General features: G+C 45.1%; 1 protein-coding gene across 1 annotated transcript in view; it reads left to right on the top strand.

The window, feature by feature from the left end:
- ALPK3 (alpha kinase 3) overlaps window positions 1-24,445 on the top strand; it is a 187,666-nt gene that overhangs the window by 148,875 nt on the left and 14,346 nt on the right. The window contains exons 7-9 of the mRNA XM_077473051.1: window positions 1,204-6,636; window positions 7,222-9,142; window positions 22,003-22,150. Coding sequence (XP_077329177.1) covers window positions 1,204-6,636; window positions 7,222-9,142; window positions 22,003-22,150 — 7,502 coding nt within the window. The remainder of the gene's footprint in view (window positions 1-1,203; window positions 6,637-7,221; window positions 9,143-22,002; window positions 22,151-24,445) is intronic.

Raw genomic sequence — 24,445 nt, 5'->3', positions numbered from 1 at the left:
ATGTTCCCACTGGTGCAGCTGGGACTTGGAGTCAGTACATAATGATAGCTTTCAGTAAGGTACCATGGGATATGTAGTCCTTAGAAATTGAAAGTAAACAGCTGAGGAGAAAGCATGCAGAGAATCTAGGAAGTTGTAGAAAGAGATGGCCAGCAGACAGGTGGCAATCACAGCAGGAAAATAGATTTTTCAAGTAAGCTTATAGTGGATGATCAAAAATAACTATTGTTTGCACTGCTTTCACAATACTGATGTTATAAAAGAAAAGTGTATGTGATGACTATAGACCTCTTTTAAAGCTGACAGCTCACTGATAAACTGTGTGATCTTGTTTGAACTCTTTGGATGTCATACTGTCATTGGTATTTAAAATGTATACATATTAAATAAGTTAATTCACTTTATGCACTTTGTCTATCTGCTTTGCAGAACATGAACCCCTCATACCCAAACAGTATAAACCTTATGCATTTGTTTTCAGTTTAGGTAGATAGTGCTTCTATAAATTTCTATGAACCAGGTGCCGCACATGCAAAATAGAGCTCAGCTGAGGCTCCCAATACAATTTCTGATGTTGATCACGTTTGGCAGTGCAAAGGGAAGGAAATCTACATCTTTGGTCAATGTAGCTATTTACTTTTTGATAAGGGAACCAGAGGTTGGCATTTGCTTCATTGTACATTCACAATACTGTTATCCTTAATTTTAGGGCAAACATGTATGATTCCTCTTACAACAAATTTGATTAGCACAGATCACCCCAGGATCAAAATGACTGTTCCAGATAGACATTTAGTAAAATAAAAAATAAAACCTCTATATAAATATATTTTCTTTAACTTGTGATAGTAGCCCACAATATCAGGGACCCCCTTATGATCCTTTCCCAGGTTCAATTGCAATTTGACTACATAAATATATGTTTTATGATGTGATAGTATGTATATTGTTTTTAAATGTGCCAAAATATAAAGATAAGTATGAAATTAAGTATGCATGCATTATGTGTTGAAGCTGGATGTTACAAAGAAAATGTTCATAATACCCTAATCTACAGAGCTATGCCAGGTGCCTTAGTTTTTTAAAGACTATCCTATAAATTAAATTAGCAAAGAAACATTTAAATTTTTGTTTGCATTTCACTGCAATTTGTAGGTTGGATTAGTATTAATCTTTTCCTGCTGTGTGTGTGTTTTTTTTCAGGAGAAGGCTCGAATGGAGACAATACAGAAGCTGCAGAATTTAGAAGTGGAGTACATGGCTTTACAGAAAGCATATGCCCTATTGCAGCAACAGCTTGAACTCAGCCAAATGGCAGAGAAAATGAAAGCAGAGGAACAGAGGGCAGAGGCACAGAGGGCAGAGGCACAGAAGGCAGAGGTACAGAGGGTAGAGACAATGAAGGTAGAAGCAGTAAAAGCAGAGGCAATTTTGGTAGAGGCACAGGAGTCAGAGGCAATGAAGACAGAGGTACAGAGGGCAGAGACAACAAGGGTGGAGGCAAAAATTGCAGGGGAACAGGGGGCAGAGGCACAAAGGGCAGGGGAAATGAAGACAGGGGCACAGAAGGCAGAGGCAATGAAGTCAGAGTCACAGAGGAGAGGGGCAATAAAGGCAGAGTCACAGAAAGCAGGGGCAATACAGGCAGAGTCACAGAGGGCAGGGGCACAGAAGGAAGAAAAACAGAGAGCAGAGACAATGAAGGTGAAGACAATAAATGCAGAAGAACAGAAGGTAGAGGATGAGAGGGCAGGAGCACAGGAGGAAGAAGCAATGAAGGCAGAGGAAATGAAGGCAAAGGCAAAGAGGGCAGAGACACAGAAAACAGAGGCCCAGACAGAAGATGCACAGAAGGATAAGGCAATGAAGTCAGAGGCACAAAAAGCAGATATACAGAGGGTTAAGGCAATTAAGGCAGATACACATTTGGCAGAGGCATTTAAGGAAGAGGCACATAATGCAGGGACAATAAGGGCAGGGAAACAGAGAACAGCACCAATAAAGGCAGAGGCACAGAGGGCAGGGGCACAGAAGGCAGAGGTTCAGAGTGTAGGGCCAATAAAAGTAGAGGCACAGAGGGCAGAGACAATAAAAGCAGGGGCACAGAGAGCAGAGGCAAAGAAGGTAGAGGCAATAAAGACAGAGGCACAGGAGGCAAGAATACAGAGAGCAGAGACAATGAAGTTAGAGACAATAAAGGCAGAGGCAAATAGGGCAGAGACAGTGAAGGCAGAAGAACAGAAGGCAGAGGGAAAGAGGACAGGAGCACAGGAGGAAGAAGCAAAGAAGGCAGAGGCAATGAAGGCAGAGGTACAAAGGGTAGAAAGGGTAGAGACACTGAAGGTAGAAGCAATAAAAGCAAAGGCTCATAAGGCAGAGACAATGAAGGCAGAAGAACAGAAGGCAGAGGTAGAGAGGGCAGGTGCACAGGAGGAAGAAGCAAAGAAGGCAGAGGCAATGAAGGCAAAGGAAAAGAGGGCAGAGACACAGAAATCAGAGGCCCAGACAGAAGATGCACGGAAGGATAAGGCAATGAAGTCAGATGCACAAAAAGCAGAGGCATTGAAGGCAGAGGCACATGGGCAAGAGGTACAGAAAGCAGATGTACAGAAGGCTAAGGCAATTAAGGCAGATACACATTTGGCAGAGGCATTGAAGGAAGAGGTACACAACGCAGTGGCAATAATGGCAGGGGAACAGAGAACAGTGACAATGAAGGCAGAGGTACAAAGGACAGAGGCACAGAAGGCAGAGGTACAGAGGGTAGAGACAATGAAGGCAGAAGCAATAAAAGCAGAGACACAAAGGGCAGAGACAATGAAAGTAGGGGTGCAGAGGGCAGAGGCACAAAGGGCATGGGCAATGAAGGCAGAGGCACAGAAGGCAGAGGCAATGAAGGCAGAGTCACAGAGGGCAGGGTCACAGAATGCAAAAATACAGGGAGTAGAGACAATGAAAGCAGAGACAATAAAAGCAGAGGCACATAGGGCAGAGACAATTAAGGCAGAAGAACAGAAGGCAAAGGAAAAGAGGGCAGGAGCACAGGAGAAAGAGGCAAAGAAGGCAGGGGCAATGAAGGTAGAGGAAAAGAGGGCAGAGATACAGAAATCAGAGGCCCAGACAGAAGATGCACAGAAAGATAAGGCAATAAAGTATGGGGCACAAAAAGCAGAGGCATTGAAAGCAGAGGCACAGGAGGCAGAGGTACAGAAATCAGATGTACAGAGGGCTAAGGCAATTAAGGCGGATACACATTTGGCAGAGGCATTGAAGGAACAGACACATAATGCAGCATCAATAAAGGCAGGGGAACTGAGAACAGGGGCAATGAAGACAGAGGCACAGAAGGCAGAGGTACAGAGGGTAGGGACAATAAAGGTAGAAGGGAAAAAAGCAGAAGCACAGAGGGCAGAGGCAATAAAAGTAGGGGCACAGAGGGCAGAAGCAAAGAAGGCAGAGGCACAAAGGGCAGGGGCAATTAAGACAGAGGTGCAGAAGACAGAGGAAATGGAGGTAGAGTCACAGAGGGCAGGGGCACAGAAGGCAAAAATACAGGGAGTAGAGACAATGAAAGCAGAGACAATAAAAGCAGAGGCACATAGGGCAGAGATAATTAAGGCAGAAGAACAGAAGGCAAAGGAAAAGAGGACAGGAGCACAGGAGAAAGAGGCAAATAAGGCAGGGGCAATGAAGGCAGAGGAAAAGAGGGCAGAGATACAGAAATCAGAGGCCCAGACAGAAGATGCACAGAAAGATAAGGCAATAAAGTATGGGGCACAAAAAACAGAGGCATTGAAGGCAGAGGCACAGGGGGCAGAGGTACGTAAACCAGATGTACAGAAGGCTAAGGCAATTAAGGCAGATACACATTTGGCAGAGGCATTGAAGGAACAGGCACATAATGCAGCATCAATAAAGGCAGGGGAACTGAGAACAGGGGCAATGAAGGCAGAGGCACAGAAGGCAGGGGTACAGAGGGTAGGGACAATAAAGGTAGAAGGAAAAAAAGCAGAGGCACAGAGGGCAGAGGCAATAAAAGTAGGGGCACATAGGGCAGAGGCAAAGAAGACAGAGGCACAAAGGGCAGGGGCAATGAGGACAGAGGTGCAGAAGACAGAGGAAATAAAGGTAGAGTCACAGAGGGCAGGGGCACAGAAGGAAAAAATACAGGGAGCAGAGACAATGAAGGTAGAGACAATAAAAGTTGAGGCACATAGGGCAGAGACAATGAAGGCAGAAGAACAGAAGGCAAAGGAAAAAAGGGCAGGAACACATGATGAAGAAGCAGAGAAGGCTGGGGCAATGAAGACAACGGAAAAGAGGGCAAAGGCACAGAAAGCAGAGGCATTGAAGGCAGGGGAACAGGGGGCAGAGGTACAGAAAGCAGATGTACATAAGGGTAAGGCAATTAGGGCAAATACACATTCGGCAGAGACATTGAATGAAGAGGCACATATTGCAGAGTCAATAAAGGCAGGGGAACAGAGAATAGTGGCAATGAAGGCAGAGGCACAGAGGGCAGGGGCACAGAAGGCAGAGGTACAAAGGGTACAAAGGGTAGAAAGGGGAGAGACACCGAAGGTAGAAGCAATAAAAGCAGAGGCTCATAGGGCAGAGACAATGAAGGCAGAAGAACAGAAGGCAGAGGTAGAGAGGGCAGGTGCACAGGAGGAAGAAGCAAAGAAGGCAGAGGCAATGAAGGCAAAGGAAAAGACGGCAGAGACACAGAAAGCAGATGCCCATACAGAAGTTGCACAGAAGGATAAGGCAATGAAGTTAGAGACAAAAAACGTGGAGGCATTGAAGGCAGAGGCACAGGGGGCAGAGATACAAAAACAGGAGGCATTGAAGGAAGAGGCACATATTGAAAAGTCAATTAAGGCAGAGGAACAGAGAACAGTGGCAATGAAGGCAGAGGTACAAAGGGTAGAGACACTGAAGGTAGAAGCAATAAAAGCAGAGGCACATAGGGCAGAGACAATGAAGGCAGAAAAACAGAAAGCAGAGGAAGAGAGGGCAGGATCACAGGAGGAAGAAGCAAAGAAGGCAAAGTCAATGAAGGCAAAGGAAAAGAGGGCAGAAACACAAAAAGCAGAGTCCCAGACAGAAGATGTACAGAAGGCTAAGGCAATTAAGACAGATATACGTTTCGCAGAGGCGTTAAAGGAAGAGGCACATAAAGTAGCGGAAATAATAGAAGGGAAACAGAGAACAGTGACAATGAAGGCAGAGGCACAGAGGGCAGAGACTATGAAGGCAGAAGCAATAAAAGCAGAGGCACAGAGGGCAGAGACAATAAAATCAGGGGCACAAAAGGCAGGGGTAATGAAAACAGAGGCACAGAAGGCAGAGGCAATGAAGGCAGAGTCACAGAGGGCAGTGGCACAGAAGGCAAAAATACAGAGAGCAGAGACAATGAAGGTAAAGACAATAAATGCAGAGGCACATAGGGCCAACACAATGAAGGCAGAAGAAAAGAAGGCAAAGGAAGATAGGGCAGGAACACAGGGAGAAGAAGCAAAGAAGGCAGAGGCAATTAAGGCAAAGGAAAAGAGGGCAGAGACACAGAAAGCAGAAGCCCAGACAGAAGATGCACAGAAAGATAAGGAAATAAAGCCTGAGGCACAAAAAACAGAGGCATTGAAGGCAGAAGCACATGGGGCAGAGGTACAGAAAGCAGATGTACAGAGGGCTAAGGCAGTTAAGGCAGATACACATTTGGCAGAGACATTGAAGGAAGAGGCACATAATGCAGAGGCAATAAAGGCAGGGGAACAGAGAACTGTGGCAATGAAGGCAGAGACACAGAGGGCAGAGGTACAGAGGGTAGAGGTAGAAGAAATAAAAGCAGAAGCACAAAGGGCAGAGGCAATAAAAGCATGGACAGAGAGGGCAGAGGCCAAGAAGGCAGAGGCACAAATGGCAGGGACAATGAAGACAGAGGCAACAAAGGCAGAGGCAATGAAGGCAGAGTCACAGAGGGGGGCACAGAAGGCAAAAATACATAGAACAGAGACAATGAAGGTAGAGACAATAAAAGCAGAGGCACATAGGGCAGAGACAATGAAGGCAGAAGAACAGAAGGCAGAGGAAGGAAGGGGAGGTGCACAGGAGGAAGAAGCAAAGAAGGCAGAGGCAATGAAGGCAAAGGAAAAGAGGGCAGAGACACAGAAATCAAAGGCCCAGACAGAAGATGCACAGAAGGATAAGGCAAGGTTAGAGGCACAAAAAGTGGAGGCATTGGTGGCAAAGGCACAGGGGTCAGAGGTACAGAAAGCAGATGTACAGAGGGCTAAGGCAATTAGGGTAGATACACATTTGGCAGAGGCAATAAAGAAAGAAGCACATAATGCAGCAGCAATAAAGGCAGGGGAACAGAGAACATTGGTAATAAAGGCAGAATCACAGAGCGCAGAAGAAAAAAAGGCAGAGGTATCGAGGGCTGGGGCCATGAAGGCCGTAGCACTGAGGGTCGAGGCACAGAAGGCAGAGGAAATAAAAAAAGAGACACAAAGGGAAAAGAAAATGAAAGCAGAGGCACAAATGGCAGAGGCCATGGAAGTAGAGACACAGAAGGCAAAGGCACAGACTACTCAATCTGAGAAGGCAAAAGCTCAAAAGGCCAAGATACAGGAGGTAGCATATATGTTTTGAAACAGTTTTTGGTTTTACTGAAGATGTATTCACAGCTCACAATATCTTAAATCAAACTTAAATTGATGACCTTATAATAATAGCTATCAGTTATTGTGATTAAAGCTTCTTATCCTAATTGCTTCTATCAAAAATCCATAAATAAGGGGTCCACATTCAAAGAGAGTAGGTAGAGCTATGCAAACCTTTATGTCCCAGAAATCAAATGTGCATCCAGAATTAATGGTTTATAGCACAAATATAGCACAGCCTAATATTATTCTCCTGTTTGCTCCATAGTTGCAACTGGGACATTAAAGAATGATTGTCATTGCTTCATCCACTGTCTTTGGGGAATAAACTCCTTATTTTTTTATTTCGTATTGAAAGTGAGCCTTTTTTGATCTTCTTTCCATTAATGGGGAGCTTAATTGGTCACTTTTGGAATTCCTTACCAAAATGTGCCTTTTTATACTATATAAGTGAATACGTATAGATAAATGTAAGGATTTTTAAACTCTGTAATATGCTGAGTATTTTATGCAAAATACCAATTCATTTATTTCCTCACTGGTATATTTTTTTCAGATGCCAGGGCCCTCAGAATACACGGGAACTCCTGTAATGAAACTAACTGAGAGCAGTGAAACCAAGGTTACAAAAGCAGAAGAAAACATTGAACAGAAACTTAATTTGAAATGTCCACATTCACCAGAACCAATACATATGGAAACTGAAGAGTCTACTACACTAAGTGCTGTGACTCAAGTTGAGCAACAAGAACCTCTTTCAAAACTAGAATCTGATGTACAATTACATGAAAAACAGGCTGTAGAAAGTGACGAAGGCTTACTAACTATTACAGCGCTTCCAACTGAAATGTCTTTACAACTCCCAGAGGTTGCAGGTACATCTTCCAATGAAGTTGAGATGACTGAGGAGGAGGAGAAACTCAAGGCACACCAATTTGAAACAAGACACAATGAACCATTGTTAGAAGGTGACTCTCTCACTATAGAAATAAATGTAACTGAGCAAGTGAACAAAACAGTAGCAGAAACCAATTTAACATCTGAAGTATCATCAGATTTACCAACTCAAGAACATATAGCAGAAATAGCTGAAAATGTACAGGATGCTGATCTTACAGCAGACAGTCCATCTAAATTATTACTACATGATCAAAACCAGTCTGTAGTGACGCTCCTTCGCGATGTGAAAAAAGCTTTGGAGTCTGGAGTCACTACTAAGGATGAAAGCTCTGTAGATCCTATTTCCTTGCAAGCTTCATTAAATCTACAACAGGCTGAAGAACATGTTTCAATGCCAACATTGCCACAAAACATGAGACATGATGAAGAATCTGAGCAATTGGTAATTAACAGTTCAACCTCCAAAGAGAAGGTAATTGAAACAGACCTACCTTCCACTGAACAAATTTCTTTACAATCAGAGCAGGAAATTGTTCAGGAAAATCAACATCAAGATAAACAGGATCACAGTCTGGTAACAACCCTGAAAAATTCTTTGTTGATGTTATTTCACATTAAAACAGCAGATACTGAAGATCATAAAGTGAAAACAAATAGCCAAAGAAATTTGACTGAAGCTCATCAAGAATTGTCTGGAGACATGTATTCACCTGAAAGAAGTCCCCCAGGTTCCCGGAAGGTTTATGAATCTGGAAAGGAGAGTGACTCTCCACGGAGTCCAGAAAGCATGCATTCCTCTTCCACTTCAGGTAAACGGTCTCCATCATCTGAAGAGGACATGGTTCAAAGTGCAGATTCATTGACAATAAGTCCAACAATTCCCAGGAGAATCACAGATTTTTCAAGGAAAGGGGAAATAGCCCAAGTGGAAAGTGCTCCAATGAGTCCAGTGACACTGAAGAGAAGTTCAAAGGGCATTAGTGAAGAAACCTTCTTAACTAAAGAAGACCTAAGTTTTAGTCCTTCCACTTCAAGAAAAATTGCAGCTAAAATAGCTGCAGGATCAAATTCCATAGCTGCATTATCTGTGCCTTCTATAGTTGTCGGTAGCCTACCTTCTGAGAATGCACCTGGAAGTATGCTGTATGAACCCCAAAAAGACAGCAATCGTAAATGGAGGTCTAGTGAGAATTTAACTTTAATCCCTTCGGCAACACCACAGGAGCTGGCTTCTGGTGCGCGCCGTAAGATATATCTTCCTAAGCAACTGGAGGGTCAAGATGATGGTAACATGGGTTCCATAACTCCACCTTCCAAAAAAGGGAGCCCCAATGTATCACCAGGATTGTCTAGAAAAAGTAGCTCACTTTTGGTATCTCAGTCTCCTCCAGTGGAAAGACGTTCTCCTGGTACAACCCGAAGAATGGCAATGCTAGAGGTTCCAAAGATATGTGAAGAATCTTTAGATCAAAAAAAAGCATCTGACTCTAGTTCTCAAGAATCAAAAGATGCAGGCGTTCCACTTAAGGAAGAACAACAAATTACAGAAATTAAAAAAGTAAAAGATCCCTATAAAGGTGGGTAATTTAATGACATAGTTCAGATATGTTGTATTTTCTTCTATGAACCATAAAGTTTCTCTAAACAATTCTTTAAACTAGAAGCAACCTTAAACTTTATGAGTTATACCGAGACCAGAATTTATTGCATCAGTTACTTTTTGTTTAGCATTTGAGCTGAACATGGCAAACAAACTAACCCAAATTATCTTTGTGTTGAATATTAGGAACCAGAGGGCCCTGCTTGTTAGAGCTTACAATCTAAAAGGAAGGGTCAAGTGATACAAGAGGTGATAACTGTGGGGAATGAACTAGGCTTTTCTGAAGAGATTTCAGGAATTGCTTAAAAGTGGACAGAGTAGGTGATAGTTGGAGAGATTTGGGAAGGGAATTCCAAAGGATGGGAGAGGCTCGGGAGAAGTCCTGGAGACCAGTATGGCAAGAGGTGACAAGGGAGCTAAAGAGCAGGAGGTCTTGGGAGAAACTAAGAGAAGGATTTGGTTGGTATTTTGAGACTAGGTTAGTGATGTAGCTAGGGGCCAATTATGGATGACTTTGTAAGTTATTGTTAGTATTTTGAATTTAATTCATTAGGTGAGTGTCAGCAAAAGGAGGGATTGGCAGACGCTGAAGGGTTTGTAAAGTGGATGAGTCTGGCAGCAGCATTCAGGATGGATTCAATAGGGGATAACCTATTTAAAGGTAAGCCAATGAGGAAGGAGTTGCAGTAATCAAAATGAGAGAAAACCAATTAGTGAATTAGGAGCTCTGTGGTTTCATTGATTAGGAAGGGCATATTTTGGAGATGTTTGTTGCAAGGTTGAGGTAGCGTTTTGGAAAGTGATTGGATGTGGAGCGTTCAGAGTCCATGATAACACCTAGCACCCTGGCAGGTGGGGATGGGTTGTGCCATTGCTCTTGACAGAGAAGTCAGGGAAGGGGCACGTGGGGGGGGGGGGGGTATATTATGGGCTTGGTTTTCAACAGGTTTAGTTTGAGGAAGTGGTGTTGTGACATCCAGACTGCTATGTCTGTTAGTAAATACATACTGTTGCCAATTCTAAATGGAGCATGAATATGACAATATACGAGCTGATATGCTCATAACATTTTAGACAAAGGATTAGTCCAAAACAATAAGTGAATCAAAAATGATGTGATAATAATAGTCTCAAGGAACTAGTGAAGAGGCTTGAAAGGATGTATCCGTAGCGAATAGTATGGAAAGACATCGCAACACCCGTGCAGGCAAAGGGTGTATATATTCCTGATAGAAAGTCCTCCTCATGATGACAGTAAATCACACTGACGCACAAAGTATAAATCCACCACCATATAAAATGCATGCTTAACAGCTTGCACAAGCTGAATCGCTTGTGGCTAATACTCAGCCAGGGCCTTTATCTCCAGAGTTGGCAAACAGATGGCAAATCGAACCAGATAGACATTCCATCACACTGGCAAAGCAGATGGTCACCACAGGGCTCAAGGACCCTAAATCCTCCCTCGGGTGCCGTGCTCATAGCAACCTTTCTAGCTGTTCATATCACTGACTGCACTTTCTGTTAGCTTCGACCTCAAGGAATCTTAGAGTGACGAAGAGACCGGCAGAGTGTGCAAGATAGTCATTTTTATGGAATTAATATGACCTCTCCATAATAACTGCAGAAACTGGCAAGACTGCATAAGGGAAGATACAGAGCATAGCAATGGGTAATAATTAGAGGAAAATAAGGAGGAGTATGAGGGGGTCAGCTGGATCGCGAGATAGTCAATGAGGGAGCACGTCCATTGGAAAGGGAAGTGGGACTGTAGCCGAATGACCAGGTCAGGGGCCAAGGTCATGTTAAGGGTGACCATTTTGTTGAGATTGATACATGAGCTTAAGATTGATGAGGATTGGGAAAAGAACCTGCTGAAGATTTTGGAGTGTGATGAGGACTGGTCAAGGTCAATAGGACCATCGCCAGAGGTTCCAGTGCCAGGATAAAGAGAGCTGGAGACAGGGGGCATCCCTGCCTTTTCCCCCCGGAAAATGGAAAAGGGGGACGAGAAGAACCTAGCATATTTCACAGAAGCAGAAGGGGTCGAGAATAGGGCCTGGATCCAGGCTAAGATGGCCTCTCCAAACCCCCAGCGAGACAGTACAAACCGCAAATATTCCCATGACAATGAGTCAAAGGCTTTGTAGAGGTCCAAAGAGAGTAGAAACCCAGGAATTTTCCACTGATCTAGGAGGTGTATGAGGTGGACCACGCATCTTCATATCCTCATTTAGGAGAGAGATAGGACGGAAGGCTTGTGGTTCTGGAGTTCCTCTGAATTTTTAGGGAGTATTGCAATGTGTGCCCTGAGTGTGTCTGAAGAAGGCAGGGACCCCTGTTTCAAGGCATTGAAGTAATTGGCTAGGTGAGGCACTAGAGGCCCTGTAAATTTCTTGTAATAAAGACCAGAGAAGCCTTTTGGGCCAGGAGCTGAGGAAGGCCCTTAAAGATTTGATAGACTGAAGGACTTCAGCCTCCGTGATGCTAGCATTGAAAGTGTTATGTGCCACCTCAGACAGTGCAGGGAGATCGATGTCATGAAAAAAGACTTCCGCTTAGTCTAATGGGAATGGATCAGGCTTAGCATAAAGTTTTGACCGCAAATGTCGAAGTGATCCATTGGGGGTTGGAGGTATAACCTCCTGCAGGCAGTCTTAACCGGACTGGCCTATATGGCTTCCCTACCGAGTTCAGCTTCTTAGCCAACATCGGGCCCAGTTTGTCTGCGCAGGTATATTTGTGCTTGGTAGAGCTCAGGGCCTTTTTAGCCTCTCAGGTGGAAAGTAAGTCCAGTTCTGTGGACAGGGCATCACGGGCCATCCTGTGGGCTGAGGTAGGTTGTGCCTTTCAGCACGCCTCAGCGTCGGTTAAAGAGAATGGAGTTCCAACAAGCGAGGTTCCCGCTCTCGCTTGTGTAATGAGTCCAGCTGGATAATCTGGCCGTGTACAGTGGCTTTAAGGGTCTCCTACATGGACACTGCCGACAAGACCGAGCCGACATTGTCAGCAAAGTAAGTGTCCATTGAGGACTGAATGCATTGACATGTGGCCTGGGTAGTCAGCAAGGGCTCATTAATGTGCCAGTGGGGAGGTCGGTTATTTAGGCCTGAGAGAGCAATCAGGAGGACCAAGGGGTCATAATTGGACCAAGGAGATGCGGGGATAGATATTTTCTTTACCAAGGAAAAATTGTGAAGACATATGAATATGTGATCAGTTCTGCAGAAACTGTCATGAGGGTTAGAGTAAAAGGTAAAGTCGTGAACAGTTGGGTGGAGATCCCTCCAAACATCAGCCAGACCAAAGGTTTGCAAGAGGGAGCACATGAGGGACTCTTACGAGGAGTCGTGAGAAATAGGCAGACTGTGCGCATAATGTCTGTCTAAGGCTGAATTTAGGGTGACATTGGAGTCTCCCATAAGAAGAAGGCCTTTTTGATGACGTGAGATCACCTGGCATAAGTGAGAAAAAAATCTGTACTAAAATCTATTGGGCTCATATAAATTGACAAGGGTGACTTTGTGATCCGAAATAGTGCCCGGCAGAAGCAGGTATCTGCCAGTAGGGTCAGTTATTTCTAGGGTACAAGTGAAGGAGAAATTACGTTGAAAGGCGATCAGGACTCCCCTATGCTTCTCAGCAGCCGAGGCTGTGTAAAATGTAGGATAGTGTGGCGATAGGTATCTTGGTGAGGATGATAGGGCGAACCTGGTCTTCTGAAGGCAAACCACATCTATTTGTTGAGATTTAAGGTGATGGAAAACCTTAAACCGCTTGACAGGTGAGTTAAAGCCATGATTTTTGTGGGAGTAGATCTTCAATGGGGCAGTGGTGGTGGCCGTAACGTGTGTCAGCCAAAGTGTTGTAGGCCAATTGGCGGATGGCCCGAGGAGTCCCGAGACTCTAGGGGGAACAGGGAGGAGGAGGGGGAGGGAGAAGAGGGGAAAGAGGAAGGAAGAGAAGAGAAAGAAAGAGAAGAGAAAGAAATAAAAGCCAAGAACAAATAAGAAGGCACTATCGGTAAAACGCATCCCAGTAATGTAGGATACTAGGTGGGGTGGCTCTAACACCGGACATATACTATAGTAAAATTCAACAGAAGCTCCCAGGGAAGCTGGAAGAGGGGAAACTAGGACATTTCTGGCATCTGGGTCGAAACCTACCGCAGTAGCTAACACTTGTAGGAAGGAGGGGGGAAGGGAAGGGGAGGGAAAATAGGAAGGAATGAAGGGGTTCAGGGCTTGTTGATTGAGCCCAAAGTAGGAGAATAAGAAAAAAACACATTCTGCAACAACATCACTAAACATACAGTAATAGAAAATAAACTAGTTATGGATCGCGAGAGCCGGGAGGGGTAGTAGGACAAATCTCAACCCAAGGCCCCCCCCGGCCATCTGGCAGAAAGGGAGCCCAAACAGCCACCACCAGTGATGGCCAGATAATCCATGCTCTGGGGCAGGGGCAACAGCTAGACAGATGTCCACTCCCTGGACAGCATTCCCAGGAGGTGTGGCGGGGAGGAAGGAAGGAGACTGGGAGAGAGAAAAACAGGGAAGGGGGGGAGGTGGAGTAAAGAGGAAAAGGAAAAACAGGAAGGGGGAACGTGAAGCTGAACCAGGTTGTGGAGACAGTCCATACCCCAGAGTGGAAGCAAACGCAGAACCAAATAATGAGTCAACAAAATATCCCAAAACTTAAGGGCAATGGTCAGGCCCGGACTGGGACAAAAAATAGGCCTGGCCATTTCACATTGAGCAGCCAACTTTTCCAGAGGGACTGGGTGGGGGGGGTCGTCAGTAGATATTTGCGGGGTGGCTGGTATCGTTCCTCCACCTGTAATGTGCAAGAACACTGTGATATAAGGGGGACTGCACTGTAAAGGGGCATTGCAATGATTACAGTGCAGTCCCCTTTTATATTACGATGTCCCAATCCTATTGTGGCCATACAATGTTTGTACTGTCTGTCTCCTATTGTGCCCACACTGCCCAGTGACACTGACCTTCTTTCTCTCTGGTGGTGCTGGACAGCATGGCACTCTCTCTCTGGTGGTGCTGGAGAGCATGGCTCTCTCTGGTGGTGCGGGTACAACGTGGCTCTCTCTCTGGGGGTGTGGGTACAGCGTGGCTCTCTCTGGTGGTGTGGGTACAGTGTGGCTCTCACTGGTGGTGCCAGTACAGCGTGGCTCTCACTGGCGGTGCCGGTACAGCGTGGCTCGTACTGGCGGTGCCGGTACAACGTGGCTCTCACTGGTGGTGCCGGTACAGCGTGGCTCTCACTGGTGGTGCCGGTACAGCGTGTCTCTCTCTCTGGTGGTGCGAATACAGCGTGTCTCTCTCTCTGGTGGTGCAGATACAGCGTGGCTCTCTCTGATGGTGCAGGTACAGTGTGGCTCTCTCTGGTGGTGTGGGTAGAGCGTGGCTCTCTCTGGTGGTGTGGGTAAAGCGTGGCTCTCTCTGGTGGTGCGGGTACAGCATGGCTCTCTCTGGTGGTGCGGGTACAGTGTGGCTCTCTCTGGTGGTGCGGGTACAGCATGGCTCTCTCTGGTGGTGCGGGTACAGTGTGGCTCTCTCTGGTGGTGCGGTTGCCATGGATGGGCTTAGTAGGCGGAGAATGCCTCCGCTCCTCCCACCACCTGCGGCCGGCCCTGCATGTCCCTGCATGCAGCGCAGAACATTAGCGGCCGACCCTGCCTTTCGGAACCCACGGCGGCGGCCGGCCCTGCATGTCACAGACAGACATGCGGCCCGGAGACCCACGGCCCACTGGGCAAACGCCTGGTCTGCCCTATGGCCAGTCCGGGCCTGGCAATGGTAATGATAGAATGTCACACATGAATTAGAATGACCAGCCCCCCCCCCCCACAACAGGATGGAGGCAACAGCAGGGCCACTGTCCATGGATTAGAAGGTGTCCTTAAAGGGAACAGCGCCCCTCAAAAGTCCAGAGAGAGTCCTGAAGGTGGTGCTCAGGACGTAGACCCTGAGCTGGGCAACCAACCACATATCCACATGGGGTCCTGGGGGGCAAATTAAAAAAAAACACACTTGACCCCCACAAGAAGCAAACAGGACTCTCATAGGAGCAGTAAACTGGGAACAAGGCAGCCGGATGGCCAAAACTCACAGTTAGAGTAGCGGTCAACAGAAAGGGAAGAAACTGGTCATTAAATTACATTAGTGAAGGCTCAGCAACATGATCATCCGGAAGAGGAGTGTAAAGAGCTTGAGCACAGGGGTCTGAGGATGGGATCTCTTACAACCAGGTGTCTTCTCCCAAAGGCAGCTGAGTTGACCAGAGGCTGAATGGGATCCGGAGAGATGTGTTGGGCTGGGGCCAGCGCCCCCCTGTTACAGAAGATGTAGGTATGTCAACGTCCATTGCGCCTCTTCTGGGGGGGGGGGGGTGATAGAGTGGCTGCAGCCCTGGTATTCAAAGGAAAGCCAAAAGGGGAAGCCCCAGATATTGTTAATGCGCCGGTTTAGAAGGACTGAGGTGAAAGGCTTCAGCTAGCAACGTTTCTGGAGGGTGATCTGTGAAAGGTCAGAAAAAAGCTGATAGTGGTGCCCCTGAAAGCTTAAATGGACTTATTCCTGGAAGCCATGAGAAGTGTTTCTTTAGTGCGGTAATTTGTGAATTTAATAATAATGTCCCTTGAGGGCCCATCAGGATTTTTCTTTCCCAAGAACCTGTGTATGCGGTCAAATTTAAGGCGGTCCATAGGGATTGCGGGGACCAACTCCTTTGACAGCTCTGTTGCAGTGGAAATTAGGTTCATGATGGTTTCCGGAATGCCTCCAGGCACCCCGGGCGAGAACAGTTTTCAAAGTCCTCGAGCCGGAGTAGTGCCGCAACCAGTTCTTTTTTGATATCAGTCAGGTCTTGTTCGTGATTTTCAATCAAAGTGACCGCGCCTTCCATTTTGTCCTCCAGGTCATTAGTGCGGCTCCCCAGCTCCTTGATCTCCTTTAGTGAGGTGGTCTGCCAGCTTGGAGGTGGCTGCAGACAATTCCCTCAGCAGCATAGTTTTAAAGCAGCTCGGGAGCTCTGTGTTCTTCAGGGCAGGGGAAGGTAGTGCTGGTGTTCCCCCTGCAGTGCATTCCGCATCAGAGGGCAGCGATGTGTCGCCTGTGAACAGAGGCAGCAGGAGGGCAGCGATGTGTCGCCCATGAACAGAGGCAGCAGGAGCTCCAAACTCGAGGCTAGGGCTTCAGGAGAGTCCGCCGGTGGGTAGGCCGTCTACGCTGGGCTGGTCTGCTTGGCGCGGGTGGTGCTGGTGGAGCCCATTCTTCTTACCATCTATGCAGCAGAGGTGAAGGAGACAGGGGGTCAGTTCGGGAATAAAGGAGAGCCCCACTGGAAGCAGTAGAAAGCACTAATGTGTCTGGTGGGCTAGGAGCGTGGTCACAGAGCGGCTATCTCGGATCACTGCTTACAAGCGCCCCCCCCCCCCCCCCCCGGATACATCCTTTCAAGCCTCTTCCTTAGTTCCTTGGGACTATTATTATCACATCTTTTTTGATTCACTTATTGTTTTGGACTAATCATTTGTCTGAAATGTTATGAGCTATCAGTTAGCCATCAGTTCATATATTGTTATATTCATTTGTTTTGTTAGCTCCATTTATCACTGTACAACCTTTCCTGTGTTATATCTCACAGCAGAGCTGCTATTTTTTAGGGTTCATTTAGATTACAGTGCAGTTTATTTTCCCTTTTATGATACTGTTGTCAATGCCCGATGTCTGTCTCTGTATAATCAATGCTTACAATTATACAACTGAATCCAAGAAAAACTTTGGATTATAATGAATAGGGAACTTTAAAGGTTGATATTCTCTGAAAGATACAATACAAGATTAAAAATCATCCTTTTTTTTATCCTGAACAATTTTGAAAAATAAGTAAACCCAGGCTATAAGTGGCCTTGAAATATTAAAACCATCACACCAATATACATCACATCTATTAAACACATGAAAATGGCACAGACTTAAAGGAGAGTGGCGTTAAATACTCCAGTAGTGTGGTTTGTGTGGTGGACTGCGCTCTGGAGTGTTTGACGCCACCTTTTTAATTTGCCCAGATGAAAAGCACACTCAGTGCTTTTGTATGTGGTTATTAAAGTTACCTTCACAGGTTATCACTGGTCTTTTGGGAAGATATACAGCGCTGTGAAAAATTATTTTCCCCCTTCCTGATTTTTTATTTTTTTTGCATATTTGTCACACTTAAATGATTCAGCTCATCAAACAAATGTTAATATTACACAAATTAAACCTATGTGAATACAAAATGCAGTTTTTAAATGATGATTTCATTTATTAAGGGAAAAAGGCTGTCCAAACCTGCCTGGCCCTATGTGAAAAAGTAATCGCTCCCTAAACAACTGGTTGTGTCACCCTTGGCAGCAACAACAAGCATTTGCGATAACTGGTAATGAGTCTTTCACATTGCTGTGGAGAAATTTTGGCTGACTTTTCTTTGCAGAATTGTTTTTATTCAGCCACATTGTAGGGTTTTCCAGCATGAATGGCCTGTTTAAGGTCATGCCACAGTATCTCAATCAGATTTAAGTCCAGACTTTGAATAAGCCACTCCAAACCCTTCATTTTGTTTTTTATGAGCCATTCAGATCAGAGGTGGGCCTGCTGGTGTGTTTTCGGATCACTGTCCTGCTGCATAACCCAAGTGCGCTTGAGCTTGGGGTCTAGAACTGATGGTCAGACATTTTCCTTCAGGATTTTTCGGTAGAGCGCAGAATTCATGGTTCCCTCAATGACAGTGAGTCATCCAGGTCCTGAAGCTGCAACGCAGCCCCAGACCATCAAACTGCCACTGCCATGTGTGACTGTTGGTTTGATGTTCTTTTTATAAATGCTGTGATAGTTTTACATCAGATGTAATGGGGGGCACACCTTCCAAAAAAGTTAAACTTTTGTCTCATCAGTCCACAGTATATTTGCCCAAAAGTCTTGGGAATAATCAAGATTTTTTTGGCAAATGTGAGAGGGGCCTGTGTGCTCTTTTTGGTCAGCAGTGGCTTTGGCCTTGGATCTCCCCTCTCTCATGGACGCCATTTTTGCCTAGTCTCTTTCTTATTGTTAAATCATGAACACTGATCTTACCTGAGGCAAGTGAGACCTGCAGTTCTTTAGATGTTGTTCTGGGTTCTTTTATGACCTCCTGGATGAGTCGTTGTTGTGCACTTGGAGTAATTTTAGTTGGCTAGCCACTCCTGGGAAGGTTCCCCACTGTTCGAAGTTTTCTGCATTTGTGGATAATGGCTCTCAACATGGTTGACTGGAGTCCCAAAGCCTTAGAAATGGCTTTGTAACCCTTTCCAGACAGATAAGTTTCAACTACTTTGTTTCTCATATGTTCTTGAAATTCTTTAGATTGAGGTATGATGTGTGGCTTTTTTGGATCTTTTAGCATGCTTCACTTTGTCAGACAGCTTCTATTTAAGTGATTTCTTGATTCTACAGGTCTGGCAGTAATCAGACCAGGGTGTGGCAAGTGAAATTTAACTCAGCTTTCCAAAAAATTTTAGATTTAGCAAGGGGGGGAATTACTTTTTCACATAGGACCTGGCAGGTTTGGATAGCTTTTTTCCCTTAAAGGGGCCCCCCAGCCCCCCATTTACTTACCTGAGCCCTCGAACTTGACCTGGCGGGGATGCGCTGTCTCTCTGTTCTTGGCTCTTGATTGGATAGATTGATAGCAGCGCAGCCATTGGCTCCCACTGCTGTCAATCAAAGCCAATGAGGTGGGCACCAGGGGCCGGGCTGAGTCCTGCATTCGGCGGCTATGGACACCTAATGCTGGACTCGGGAGCTTGCCCGCAGGGTAACCCCCTATGCCCCTCTCCAAGGGGGCTATCAGATGTAGGGAGGAGACACGAGAGCCGCCGGTGGACAACAGAAGAACAGGTTCAGGGCAACTCTGTGCAAAACGAGCTGCACAGTGGAGGTAAGTATGATTGTTTTTATTTGTTTTTTTTAATACTCTTCCAATCACTTTAATAAATTAAATTATCATTTAAAAACTGCATTTTGTATTTACTTGGGTTATCTATGTGTAATATTACAATTTGTTTGATGATCTGAATCACTTAAGTGTGAAAAATGTGCAAAAAAATTGAAAAATCAGAAATGGGGCAAATACTTTTTCACTCAACTGTAAGTGGAGGATTTTTTTCCTTTATTAGAAACCTTATTGGTGAAACGTGTTGGAATTCATCCACCCATCCATAGCAGTGGATTTTGTACAGCCTATATCTTATTTGTTTATATTTGGGACATTGGGGTACTGACTAAATGACCAGTATTTATACTTTCACTGCCAGGATGAAATTCTTCTTCTTTTGAGTGCCGGTTCACACAGGGGTGACTCAGATCCGACTTCAAGTCGCCCCAAGTCACCTCAGGTCGCACAACATGTAGAAATCATTGTAAGTGAATGAGAGCTGTCTTAATGCACACTACTGAAGTCGCCTGACTTCAGAAAAGGTTCCTGTACTACTTCAATCCAACTTGTAGGCGACTGGTACCCATTGATTTCAATGGAGGTCGCCTCCAAATCGGATGTCCGTCTATACGGAGGCGACTCTCAGAGAATTATCAGCTCTCAAAAGGAGTTCCCCCCTGAGAGCTCATTCTCTGATTGGCCACGGCAAGTCGCCTGGCCTGGGGCGACTTAAAGTAGTGTTGTAAGTCGTGTCCAAGTCACGTCCAAATCACGTCCAAATCGCGTCCAAGTCGTGTCCAAGTCGCGTCCAAGTCACGTCCAAGTCACGTCCAAGTTGCCTCCAAAAGTCGTGTTGCCCCTGTGTGAACCGAGCCTTAGAGGGTGTAATCTTCATGTGTTTAATACATGTGATGTATATTGGTGTGATAACTTTTATTTTTCAGGGCCACTTATAGCCCACTTTTATTTATTTTTTCTAATAAAATTGTTCATGGTGGAAATAAAGATGGTTTTTAATCTATATCTTGTGTTGTACCTTTGAGAGAATACCCACTTTTAAAGTCCCCTCCTCATTATAATCCAAGATTTTTCTATATACAGTTATATATACACTATATTACCAAAAGTATTGTGACACATGCCTTTATATGCACATACATTTTAATGGCATCCCAGTCTTAGCCCTTAGGGTTCAATATTGAGTTGGCCCACCCTTTGCAGCTATAACAGCTGCAACTCTTCTGGGAAGGCTGTCCACAAGGTTTCGGAGTGTGTCTGGGAATGTTTGACTATTCTTCAAGAAGCACCTTTGTAAGGTCGGGCACTGATGCGGACGAGAAGCCCTGGCTCACAGTCTCCACTCTAATTCCTCCCAAAGGGATTCTATTGGGTTGAGATCAGGATTCTCTGCAGGCCAGTCAAGTTCCTCCACCCCAAACTCACTCATCTATATCTTTATGGACCTTGTTTGTGCACTGGTGCGCAGTCATGTTGGAACAGGAAGGGACCATCCCCAAACTGTTCCCACAAAGTTGGGAGCATGAAATTTTCCAAAATGTTTTGACATGTTGATGCTTTAAGTGTTCCCTTCACTGGAACTAAGGGGCCAAATCCAACCCCTGAAAAGCAACCCCGCACCAAAATCCCCCTTCACCAAATGATTTGGATCAGTGCACAAAGCAAGGCCATAAAGACTTGGATGAGCGAGTTTGGGGTGGAGGAACTTGACTGGCATGCACAGCCCGATAGAACACCTTTGGGATAAATTAGAGCGGAGACTGCAAGCCAGGCCTTCTCGTCCACATCAGTGCCTGACCTCACAAATGTGCTTCTGGAAGTATGGTCAGACATTCCCATAGACACATTTCTAAACCTTGTGGACAGTTTTGCCAGAAAAGTTGAAGCTGTTATAGCTGCAAAGGGTGTGCCAACTCACTATTGAACTAAGACTGGGATGCCATTAATGTTCACGTGTGTTCAAAGGCAGGTGCCCCAATACTTTTGACAATATATATATATATATATATATATATATACATTTATATCTGTATGAAACATAGGTTTTTTTGTAATAAAATACTTATCATTTATCCTCTTATGCTGGCCCACTTGACAAACCCCTTTTTCCCAATGGTCTTCCCCTTATAAATATTTTGGTTAGAGGTTAGAATATACTTGATATGAGCATGTGACTCACTTTTCCTCTTTCATATTACAGGGCAATGTCTTTACATTGGCCTTCCCTGGCTCTTGATTAGATAGATTGATCAGTTTCCTTCTGTTTTTTTTTTTATATTAGTTCTCAATGCGGTTATATAAAATCCAACTTTCATTCGTGACACAATAATTTCAGGCATTATCAGTAACAATATGGTATTATATAGCTTAAGCTGTGACTAATACCAGATAAAATTTTCCATAATGCTAGAAATCCAATATTTTGACTTATGCCAAACCTAACATTGCACTTTGTTGGGAGTAATAATTATTGGAGCAGTTACCTTTCCTATTGAAGATAGTCTGTTCATGGTTATGCCTGTTTAATTGCATAAAAATTGAATTTTTCTGAATTCTATTATTTACTTGCTATCTTCACTGTCTTCTTCCCCCTCTAGTTTATGGCCTGAGCTAAAGGTATATACTTTGTAGCCTGGTCAAGAACTATTAAAAAACAATATCAACATGAAATAAAATCCAGGCAAATTGATTTTTTATTGACAAAAGACGGAAATCTGTCAATTGGTACATCTGTGTCCAGCCCATTATATTAAAAACTAGAAAAAAAAATAGACGGCCATATTTCAACTTTAATTTTGCTTCAATAAAAATTGTTAAAATAATTAAAAAATTTGTCATTTTCTTAAGCTCCACAGGTAATTCGGAAAATACGAGCAGAACAATTTTCGGACGCATCAGGGAATTTAAAACTTTGGTGCCAGTTCTTCAATATTTTAAGTGACTCAGATATTACATGGTACAAAGATGAAGTTCAAGTGGCAAAAGTAAAGAGATGGTAATAATTAGATTTTTGGTGATACATTTCTGTGTCTAATTACTGTATATTAAGCCAGCACATTCAATATATGGCTAAAATAAATGTACATAGTTACATAGTAGGTTGAAAAAAGACACAAGTCCATCAACTCCAACCTATGTGTGTGATTATATGTCAGTATTACATTGTATATCCCTGTATGTTGTGGTCGATCAGGTGTTTATCTAACAGTTTTTTGAAACTATCGATGCTCCCGCTGATACCACCGCCTGTGGAATTCCACATCCTTGCTGCTCTTACATAAAGAACCGTCTACGTAGTTTAACCACTTGCTTACTGGGCACTTAAACCCCCCTCAGTCCCAGACCAATTTTCAGCTTTCAGCGCTGATGCACTTTGAGTGACAATTACGCGGTCATACAACACTGTACCCAAATGAAATTTTTATCATTTTTTTCCCACAAATAGAGCTTTCTTTTGGTGGTATTTAGTTACAGCTCGGAGTTTTATTTTTTGCTAAACAAACAAAAAAAGATGCAAAAAAAAAAAAAATCATGTTTTAATAGTTTGTTATAAAATTTTGCAAACGGGTCATTTTTCTCCTTCATTGAAGTGCGCTGATTAGGCGGCACTGATAGGCTGCATTGGTGGGCACTGATGGGCTGCATTGGTGGGCACTGATGGGCTGCATTGGTGGGCACTGATAGGCTGCACTGGTGGGCACTGATAGGCATAGTTAAGGCGGCACTAATAGGCACAGATAAGGCGGCACCGATGGGCACAGATAAGGCGGCACTGATGGGCAAAGATGGGCACAGATAAGATGGCACGGATGGGTGGCACGGATAAGTGGCACGGATGGGTGGCACGGATGGGCACTGATAGGTACCACAGATAGATGGGACTGATGGGCACTGATAGGTGGCACTGATAGGTGGCTCTGATAGGTGGCACTGCTGGGCACTGATGGGCGGCACTGCTGGGCACTGATGGGTGGCACTGCTGGGCACTGATGGGCGGCACTGGGGTGCAGCACCTTTGAGGCAGATTTTGGGTGGCACTGTGGGTGGCACTGTGGGTGGCACTGTGGGTGGCACTGTGGGCACTGCTGGGTGGCACTGTGGGCACTGCTGGGTGGCACTGTGGGCACTATGGGCACTGCTGGGTGGCACTGACAGGGGGGCACTTACTTTATTTCAGGATGGCACTGCGGGTGGCAGGTGGGCACTGGCAGGGGGCAGGTGTCCGCTTGAATTGCTGGCCGTGATCGGGACTGATGTCCCGAACACGGCCGCCGGCGATCGGCTTTTTTTTTTTCTCCTCGCGCTGTCAGCGCGAGGAGGAATACTAGCCGATTACCGGCTCCGTTTTATCACATGATCAGCTGTCATTGGCTGACAGCTGATCACGTGATAAGGGGTCGGGATCGACCCCTTACACGGATCGGTGATCAGGCGAGTCTCACGGACTCGCCGATCACAGAGCGCGCCGCGCGCGCCCCTCAGGGGGCGCGCAGGCCGCTCGTAACCGGGACTACGTCAATAGACGTAGTCCCGGCAATCTAGGTCCGTGCTAATGCCGTCATTCGGCAATAGCGCGGATCCCAAGTGGTTAAGGTTAAATTACTTTTCTTCTAATTTTTATGAGTGGCCACAAGTCTTGTTAAACTCCCTTCGCCGAAAAAGTTTTATCCCTTTTGTGGGGTCACCAGTATGCTATTTGTAAATTGAAATCATATCCCCTCTCAAGCGTCTCTTCTCCATAGAGAAGTTCAGTGTTCACAACCTTTCCTCATAACTAACATCCTCCAGACCCTTTATTAGCTTTGTTGCCCTTCTTTGTACTCGCTACATTTCCAGTACATCCTTCCTGAGGATTGGTGCCCAGAACTGGACAGCATACTCTAACTGCAGCCGGACCAGAGTCCAGACCAGAGCGCAGAACAAGTTGGCCGGACCAGAGTCCAGACCAGAGCGCAGAACCCTGGGGGACCCCACTACCCACCCCTGACCATTCAAAGTACTCCCCATTTATCACCACCCTCTGAACTCATCTTTGTAGCCAGTTTTCAATCCATGTACTCACCCTATGGTCCATGCCAACGGACTTTATTTTGTACAGTAAATGTTTATGGGGAACTGTGTCAAATGCTTTTGAAAAATCCAGATACACCATGTTTACGGGCCTTCCTTTATCTAGATGGCAACTCGCCTCCTCATAGAAGGTTAATAGATTGGTTTGGCAAGAACGATTCTTCATGAATCCATGCTGATTACTGCTAATGATACCGTTCTCATTACTAAAATAATGTAT

The sequence above is a fragment of the Lithobates pipiens genome, unplaced genomic scaffold, assembly GCF_037356315.1.
Source record: "Lithobates pipiens isolate NorthernLeopardFrog02 unplaced genomic scaffold, aLitPip1_a1.2 Scaffold_8, whole genome shotgun sequence".
Taxonomy (NCBI): Eukaryota; Metazoa; Chordata; class Amphibia; order Anura; family Ranidae; genus Lithobates; species Lithobates pipiens.
The sequence above is the reverse complement of the archived record's forward strand: the minus strand, read 5'-3'. Positions and strand labels throughout refer to the sequence as shown.